The sequence below is a fragment of the Propithecus coquereli genome, unplaced genomic scaffold (assembly GCF_000956105.1).
Source record: "Propithecus coquereli isolate 6110/MARCELLA unplaced genomic scaffold, Pcoq_1.0 Scaffold283, whole genome shotgun sequence".
In the NCBI taxonomy this organism is placed as follows: Eukaryota; Metazoa; Chordata; class Mammalia; order Primates; family Indriidae; genus Propithecus; species Propithecus coquereli.
In genome coordinates this window covers 1,315,394-1,325,142 of record NW_012148430.1, presented here as the reverse complement: position 1 = coordinate 1,325,142, position 9,749 = coordinate 1,315,394, and the positions used below count along the sequence as shown (strand labels likewise).

Genomic DNA, 9,749 nt, shown 5'->3' with positions numbered 1-9,749 from the left:
TAATAACATTTGTAAATTTATTCCTAGTAAAATCTGTACTTTAATGATTTGTTCTAGTAAAACTAAATTTCTTCAATAATATTTAACATTCCTTAATATTACATCTTTGAAACTTCTATTTCATTCACTATAATTTGATTCTTCTTAATTACTGCTAAGCCTATGTATCAATGCTGCTTTAAATTACCTTCCTAATTCCAGTAATGATTTGTACGATCTCTCAAAGGACTAAGTATTTATGACAAGTCTCATCACACAGAATAATTACTGAAAAAAGCACCAAATTATTTTATTCCAGTCATATGATAGATGAATGTGAAATGATATTAATCAAAGCTAAAAATGAGCAAATTAAAGATTCTGTGTAGCTATGGATTTAGCAGAGATTCTGCACAGATCTAAACATTTATGATGAACTTTCAAAGAGTATTCCATATCACAGTAAGCTCTCAGATTTAACCATTTGGGAAATTCTTTGGCAATGCTGTCTGCATTCCCCACTAAGTGTGAGGAAATTCAGACTGAACTGAATTTCATAAGCAAGAGATACAGATGTCTGTCTTTTTAAGACTTCTCTAGGAGTTAATGCAGGTGCCCTGTACAAGCTAATACAGAGGTCTGGCTATTATCTATCTAGGAATCTACTTCTTGAAATAACCTGTATCAATACCTGGAATTTACTGATCCAGGTTTAAGGGTACCTGCAAAGAGGAGCTGCAAAAATAAATAAGTAAAATAAATAACAAATGTAACATAGCAAAAATGAGTGGGAGAAGGGAAGGATCAGTTGTCAATATAGTGGTTTCGTTCAGGCAGATGTGGCCTGCAGCTAGAATACTCTAAGAGATCAGCATTTATTAATCTGGCAAGTTTTAAGAAACTAATTATTATTAAAATCTAGTATTATTAGTAGGCATCAGAAATTAAAGTAATAATTCTTCCAGTGTACCACTTAAGTTAACTAGGATAAACTGGCATTCTAATGGTCTAGAAAAATTAGAGGTCCTAATATTTAATCTCTGCTGCCCATAAATCATTCAAAATGCTATAGTTCCTAAAATGTCCATTTTGTTGAATATTTCATTTTATACAAAAATAGTCAAGACTTGTTTAAATCGACTTTTATTACTATTTCTAGTATAATCTTTTATTTTCACATTTCTTATGAAATGATGTAATTTAATGATGCAATTTAATGTAAATCCAATCTCAGCACAGTATTTAATCTAACTTATCACTAAATTTATTATAAAGCCCTGAACAGGTCTTTGGAGAAGCCTATTTTTTCCTGAAATGTATATGTACTCTTTGTCTTAATAATTTTCTAGACATGTTGGTTCTCCAGCATTTAATGAGGAACCACAATTATTGTTATTTTAATGGTTTTTCATCTGAATAACAAATTTTTAAATTGCATTTCTCTCCTAAAATTAATACATTTAACACTGTGAAAATTCTATAGAAGATAGAAAAGATGTTTCAAGGAAAAGAAGTAAATCAGAGGAAACAAAAATCACTTAATGTCTATCTTTAAAATAGATTTGGGGAAAATTTTGCCTTTTTTTTTATTTGCAAAACAGTTGACTTTTTTGTTTTAACTGCATTTTAATACAATTTTTTTTTTAAAAAATACACTCTAAAGTGATATATACCCAGGTGACAATAAAATATACTTATAAATTCATTATTAGAATGCCATGCTGCCAAATGATCCAAGATATAATTATTATATTTTGGAGAACAAATTACATATACTCCAAATATTTAAAACAAAAATCCAAATTAGATGCTAACATCCAACATGAACTCTATTTTTACTTTGAGTTACAACAGTCATTTATCTGACTTCATGTTTTGCATGCAATAGATAAGAAGAGTAAGTGAACAGTAGCTGGTGTAAGGTAGCTAGGTTACAGACAACTATACCATTCTTCAAAGGTGAAAGTGTTAGACTAATATGTCCCAAAGTATGCTTTTTCAAGTTTAAAGCAGTCAACAAGACTATTTTATCTGTCCTGTAAAGAATCTGTTTCCTCTGACCTGTCATAACTAAAAAACGATAGGTTAGATATGCATGACATACTACGTATTTGATAAAGAGTTAGATACTTCTCAAGATTCAGTTGTATTTATTTGTCCTAACAGGTCAGAACTTTGAAGTTTAAATACAGTTATACTGAAAAATGTGCTCATTTAGCACAGTCTACTATAAACTTGAAATTCCACTCAGACAGCATAGAGATTTTTACGGAAAAATCCAAGAAATCCACTTAAGACTATTCAAAGCAAACAGAGAATTGGACTTTTCAACAATCCAACATTTGTTCTTTTAAGGTTCAGAGGATCTTCAGAAATACAGATGTCCCCGGCCTTAAATATTAATGCTTTCTTTTTCAGGTCTTGTTAGAATAAACAGAAAGTTCAATATTGTCACATCCTAATTAAGTGTAGAGTATATATTAAGGAGAAGAGACAAAATTGTTTTTCTTGGGGGACTAGGTTCATAAACCAATCAGTGTGTCAAAAATTAGTCACTGTGTAAGGAATGAAACAATGGAACTACAATTCAAATACAGATAAACACAATGAAATGAATCATGTTTGCAATGTGTGTAACTTCAATTCTGAGAAAAAATTTTGTCATCACTCTCTGGTTCTAAAATATCTAGATGAATCTTTAACAGTTGAATGTTTTTATCTTTTGATTTCCTGCCTTAATACTCAGATCATGGATGGTTTCATCTACATACAGATCCTTCAGGTGCACGTTGGTGCTTAGGAGTCACCTTTAAGAAATGTATGCCTTATTCCACAGTAACTAACTGTAAATATGCCTCATCCCCACCTTTACAATAGTAGCCAAGTACTACTGATTTATCAGCTCAATTAACAACTTGAAGGATAATTTTAAGGATAATTACTGGGTTCTATCACCCCCTCACCCAACTCAACAAATTTATAAAGTAAATAAAAACCATATCAGAAACAGTAGGTTTATTTCAGTTTTAATAGCTAAATGTCACATGCTAAAAACACTTAGATCTAGGGACTAAAGAGTATTTATAATTTTAAAAAGTTCTGAGATAAAAATGTTAGGCCATTAAAAAAAGGACAATCAAAACTTTTAACTAATTAGTTTTCAAATACTAGAGAATATTTACTCTTTATTTTAAAGTGATGGCATTTATATATTCTCTTCTATTCTTCTAGCTAGAGCAATTATGAATCAGAAACATACAGTAACTGGTGCCACAGGTGAATAGAGAGGTTCCAACACAGGCAATGGTATTTCTCCAGGTAATCTGGTATTTTAATTCACTTACAGTTAAATTCAACCTGGGCAGCAAAGTCCATAAAGACTAATGAGTTCAACGGAAAAAAAATTTTAAATGTGTTTTTTAAAAAAATTACATGACTAAAGGGTAAGATAATACTGTCTGTCGAAATCAGTACTCTTGGTATACTTTGTGAAGGGTATTACATAACAAAATAGACTAAGGACCTATCCTAAGGAGTATCTTCCCATAGGGGCCACTGCACTAGAAAATGCCAGGGGTTGACTTTCACATTGTTTTTTACAAGAATGGTGTTCCCCATGTTGTGCTGTGAATGGAGGCATACAGCAGTCCTGCTACAATGTGTTGGATATGATACACTTGATATCTCAGAACAAAACTGGGAAAACGTGGTGTCACTCCTGTAGTTCATTATTTAACCAAAGATACCTATATATTGGTTTGAATATAAATTACTTATCATACAATAATTAATTGTAAATGTGACAGAAACCACTGGCTAAACAGGAGCACCTGATAATCTAATTACCTGAGTATGTCCTGTAAGAAGATATAAGTCTCTCCCCCCAATTTTCACTTGTATGTCCTGGATCTGAATCTACAGAATGAAAAGAGACAGGAGAAAAGAAAAAAGCACACGAAGGGAAATGCAGAATTCAACAAACCAACATTTTCAAAAGACCACCAGTTAACGATCTATTGCTGTTTTTCCAAAAGATTATTTTTAAGATAAAGCCAAAAGTACGTTTAAAATACAGATATGGCCAACACCTAAGATTTCAGTATCTTAAAGTTGAGAAATTCAACCATGCAGTTTCAATAATAGATATTACTGATGTTTTTATTATAGCATACCATCTCTTTTGACACTATATATTTTTAAATCTCTGACAAGCAATAAAAGAGGTAGTAGTACTCTATCACTGGATTTCTGGTTAGAATTTGTCTTCAGAAAACTTGAATTACCCTTTTTGTTCTATGAGGGTCAAAACTACTCCACAGACAATAGGAGACTTTGGACTGCAATTATCATCCTGGATTACAGACTTTTCTATCAATTATATACATCTCAAATGGTGTAAATTACTACAGTGATCACCACTACAGAAGACCTCTTAGAAAGAAAGTAGCCTAAATCAAAACAAAGTTTATCAGTTAAGAATATAGAATTCTGTCTAACAATTCATGATAGAGAAATAAGAATATGGAGAATTGACTTCAGTGATGTGGCCAGAGCAGATACTTCTACTTATTAAAAAATATGCCAGTTCAACTCACAATAACATTATTCTGATCTTCATATCCTCAACTTATTGACATATACCTTTTGAGGATCACTATTATAGACAGTATTCATGATTTCAGTAATCAAGTGTTCGAAAAGAAAGCTTAGAGAACAAGTAACTCCTAAACACAGTATTTGAAAAGATAAGCCTAAAAGTTTAGTGATAAAAAGGTTCACTCAATTAAAAAGGTAATCATAAATAACATTTTTTAGACCAATTCTGAAGTGGGTAAATGGATTGAACGGCAAGACTTTCAATAAACACATATTTCAAAACTGAATACCTTAAGTTAGCAAATACAAAAGAATCCCATGAAAAACATTTGACATTTTATTTAAAAACACACAAGAATTTAAAATGACCTCCACAGATTGCAAAGAAAGTGGCAGCCAATAAATTGTGCCAATTATTAATAGGCTAAATGGATTATTGAAAGTAGATCATGCTATTTTAACAGATTAAACCACAGTGGATAAACTGAACTTACAATTATATTCATTAATATAGGGAAGTAGTTTAACAGTTTATCTAAATCTTTCTTTGGAAGTACCAAGTCATCCTGACCCCACATACCCTTTGGCTTTTATTCAGGTAAGTAGGTTTATAGCTGGGACATCTGAATATGTACTCTATAAAAATTTAACTCAGGAGCTGGAAAATTAAAGCTTCCACATCCTGTCCCTTTACTCAATTACTTCTTCCCTCTATGCTATACTGAGGTGAGGCTGAATGAGACTACTGCTATTAGTGAGACGTAAAACACTGAGTACTAAGCAGAGCAATCCTCTCTCCCTGATATGTTCTTTTATAGCAGGGCAAGACAAGCAACACCTGTTTTTGTTTTTTTTTTGGAGACAGAGTCTTGCTCTGTTGTTCTGGCTAGACTAGAGTGCAGTGGAGTCATCACAGCTCACTGCAACCTCAAACTCATGGGCTCAAGGGATCCTCCTGCCTCAGCTTCCTGAGTAGCTGGGACTACACAGGCACACCACCACACCTGGATAATCTTTTCTATTTTTAGTAGAGATGGGGTCTCACTCTTGTCTAGGCTGGTCTCAAACTCGTGACCTCAAGTGATCCTCCAATCTGGGCCTCCCAGAGTGCTAGGATTACAGGTGTGAGCCACCATGCCCGGCCAGTACCTGTATTTTAAAAACAATCTTTATAAGTTAATATTCTGCTTTGGGTTGAAAGATAGTAAGAAAAAAATACCAAGAATGATCTAAAAAGTTTGCACTACATGTTTGAAACCGTTATAATAAAGTATGAGGGAGGGAACAGGGGTAAATGTGTAATAAATAATTGCTATGAAAACCACCAAAGATGATCATTTTTATTAAGCATAGCATTGATTTTATCTATTTTAACATAGTTTCTGGAAAAATTATATCTATTTGTCTTCTTTTTAAAAGAAGTTCCTCTCTCCAAACCTGTTTGGGTCACATTAAATAAGGTAAATACTTTAATGGCATCTAAAGTCTTAGGAAAAATAGAACTTCTAAGGCTGGCTGGTGAAGATTTAGTTTCTTAAATTTCAACATACTCTACAACTGCAACCATGGACTTTGGAAACAGATCATACTATGCCTCTTTGAATTTTCTCATACCACATTATCTAAAAACACTCCCCCCAAAATGAAAAAGCAAATAAATAATGCTTACTAATAGAAAATACTAAAAAAAAAAAAAAGTGAAGAATATTTCACTTTCTAGTTATCTAAACATGCAAACTGAAATGATGATGTAAAAAGGTCACAATTCTCTGAAGTTGATATTATTATATGTACTTTTCCAGAGGAAGAAACTCAAACTCATAAATCAGTCAAATTATTTGGCCAGGGCTTGTAGAGGGATGGGGAGGGGGTCAACACCAGTCAGACTCCAAAATCTTCAATAATAAACACTATGCTATGATTACCCCTAACATAACTATGATAACTTACCCTATCAGGATTATAGACTAGGAGAGATTGAAAGTAAAAGGTAAAAATAAGTCTCAAAGGAAGCTGATGTAGTAGGTATAAAAACCATCTTTTAGATAAGTAGCTTCTTTTATGCTTCCATAGTGTCAATGGGTCATTGTATCTACTGGCTTCTTAATATTCCATAGGACAAAAATTATGGGAATTCTCTCATGGGATAGGACAATGTGGGACAGACACTGGAATGATATAAGCAATTACCCTGGTGATTTGCTGAAATAAAGTAATTCAGAATGAATACAGTACAATGATGCAGCTACAAAGACCCACTGGCATGATTTCAAATTATGCTATTAATTCCCTCCCACCTTTTTTTTTTCTAAGAGACAGGGTGTTACTCCATCACCCAGGCTGGAGTGCAGTGGCGTGATCACGGCTCATTGCAGCCTTGAACTCCTGGGCTCAAGCCATCCTCTGACCTCAGCCTCCTGAGTAGCTGGGACTATGAGCACATGCCACCATGCCCACCTAATTTTTTTATTTTTATAGAGATGGAGTTTTGCTTTGTTGTCCAGGCTGGTCTCCAACTTCTGACCTCAAGCGATACTCCCAAAGCACTGGAATTATAGGTAGGAGCCACCGTGCCTGGACCCAAATTTTATTTGTCTAGTCAAGCACTTACTTTTCTATGAAGTTTTTTTTTTTTTTTTCAAAATTAGTAAGTACTAAAAAATTGAGAATTTAGAAAGTTTTAGACACACCAGGGTATCTCAAAATGAACACTTAAGAATCCCTTACACAGTAGAAAGCATGACTGCTGATGTGGGGGCCAAGTGGGCCTTTCTTGGATAATGATATGAATACCCTTTTTAAAAAGTAATGACTTATAAAGTAATATATGTCCATTATTTCAAAAATGCAAACCATACAAAAAGCACAAAGAAGAAAGTAACAAATATCCCATATCCTGTCAAGTGTTACTATCTGGTGAGCATCATCCCAAGCATCCTTCTAAATATATTAAATATGCACAAAGGAACTAGCAGAGACAGAAATAAACTCATGTATGAAAAGGAAAATAACATATACATGCTATTTTTATTTTTTTTGGAGACAGAGTATTGCTCTGTTGCCTGGGGTAGAGTGCAGTGGCATCGTCGTATCTCACTGCAACCTCCAACTACTGGGCTCAAAGTGATTTTTCTGCCTCAGTCTCCCAAGTAGCTGGGACTAGAGGCACGTGTCATCATGCCCAGCTAATTTTTTTTTTTTTTTTTTTTGGTAGAGATGGGGTCTCACTATGTTGCTCAGGCTACCCCTCGAACTCCTGGGCCCAAGTGATCCTCCCACCTCGGTCTCCCAAAGTGCTGCAATTACAGGTGTGAGCCACCACACCCAGGCTGTATGCTATTTTTAAATAAAAACCTTTAAAATTAAATTATTTTAATCTAACAGAAAAAGAAAAGAAAGGAACTGCTTCTTCTCTATAAAACATATCATATACTAAGATATAAACAAAAATATAAATGAGGGAATTTTAAAGAAACATTTAAAAAGTAGTCATTTTAAGAAACTATGTATTTCAGTTTAGATAGTATCAGTTAATCCCTTGCTTACAAGGGATGATTAGCTGAATAACATTATTAACGTTTCCTCCTTATTCCCCAGTCAGGGTTTATAACATTTGCATTTTGTTCTGAATCCAAAATAAACCCACCAGGTGTAGGCTTAGTTCCTACAGTGACAACAGTCTTTTATATTTAAACAGTCTTATTTTATCTTTCCGTACATGTGTTAGTATGTCATGTGTGTATATATATTAATACATAGTGATAAACATACAAATTACAATTTTTAATGCAATCAAATAGTACATACTATTTCATAATCTAGTTTTTCATTTCCAATACCATTAACATCTTTCCATGTTATATATTCTTCTACAATGTTATTTTTAAGGGTGGAAATTGTTATTTCTTCATTAGATTTACCATAAGTTAACGAATCCTGTATTACTTACCACTATTTTCCTGATTTTTTTGCCATTATAAACAAGGCTGAGATAAACATCCTTAAACATGTTTGTTCTCATCAAGAATGGCACTTATATAGAATAAGTGCCAAAAGAAGGATTAGTAAAATGTCAAAAAACTTAGTTTTTTATGTATGTTGTCATATTTAACCTTGAACAAGGTATTTCTATAATTTAGACCAATTAAAGCAAACTCCTGTTTCCAACCCGTAACCACTGGGTATGATTTGGACCAATAACAATGTTGTCAGTCAACATAAATTGTACTCTTTGATTACTATTAGTGTATTTGTTTATAAATTTCTTTGCCAACTGTATTTCTGTTATTCTGAACTATCTGCTTGTATCTTTTGTCCATTTTTGTATTCTTTTCACATTTAAGAGATCTTTAATACTACACTCATTAGGATAAAGGTTTTGATATATGTTGCAAATATTTCCCCCCTTTACGTCTTCATTCACAGTTTCAGCCAATAGTTTAAAATACAGCACACTCCATTAAAAAGATCAATGTCAAACATGGAGTTTGATGTTATACTTATCTTTCATATAGAAAATATCACTTAATTGTACTCTGGATTCTATTTTTTTTAAAAAACCTAAAAAGAAAAAAACAGTGATGTCCTTTTCTAACCTGTTAAGTCTGTACTGACTACCTAGACAGAAAAGTAACATTTAAATCAAGCATTAAATGACTAGAGACAGTCTACTTAGCACATACTGCTTTTCTGATATCATTAGCAAGTAGGTAGCAGATTAAAATTTTAACAAAAATACCAGACAGACAATAGTAGATATAATCTAACTCAATTTGGATAAAGGTACTATATCTATGCCTAATTTGATTTGCTATTCATCATTACAGAGGAGTAGAAAGGATGAGTAGAAAGTCAAATCAGGGATAGATCCAGTCACTAACAGAGTGAGCCATGCCAGAACACATTAAGAACAACATGTGCTATGAACGTTTGAGCAGTAAAACTCACTTAAAACAGCATTGACAAAAGAGTCAATAATGTAGATTTTATAAAGACAGCTAAATTGTTGCTCCTAACTAGTGTTCAAGGAAGTGGTATGTGAAAAGACAAAATTTGAATTACAAAAAGATGCATAACTTTGTTCTTCCAGGAGATGGCACAATAAGGAAAAAAAGGAAGGGGGAAAAGATACACAAATATACAGCTGAAAATTTTCCTACGCTGATTTAGAAAAA

General features: G+C 32.9%; 1 protein-coding gene across 1 annotated transcript in view; it reads right to left on the bottom strand.

Annotated features, from left to right (window-relative positions):
- Nucleotides 1–663: 663 nt before the first annotated feature.
- Nucleotides 664–9,749, bottom strand: part of LOC105813611 (ankyrin repeat domain-containing protein 12-like) — a 48,457-nt gene continuing 39,371 nt past the window's right edge. Inside the window, exons 4-5 of the mRNA XM_012648372.1 lie at nucleotides 3,826–3,894; nucleotides 664–701 (exon numbers count right to left, since the gene is read on the bottom strand). Of these exons, the coding sequence (XP_012503826.1) occupies nucleotides 664–701; nucleotides 3,826–3,894 (107 nt within the window). The remainder of the gene's footprint in view (nucleotides 702–3,825; nucleotides 3,895–9,749) is intronic.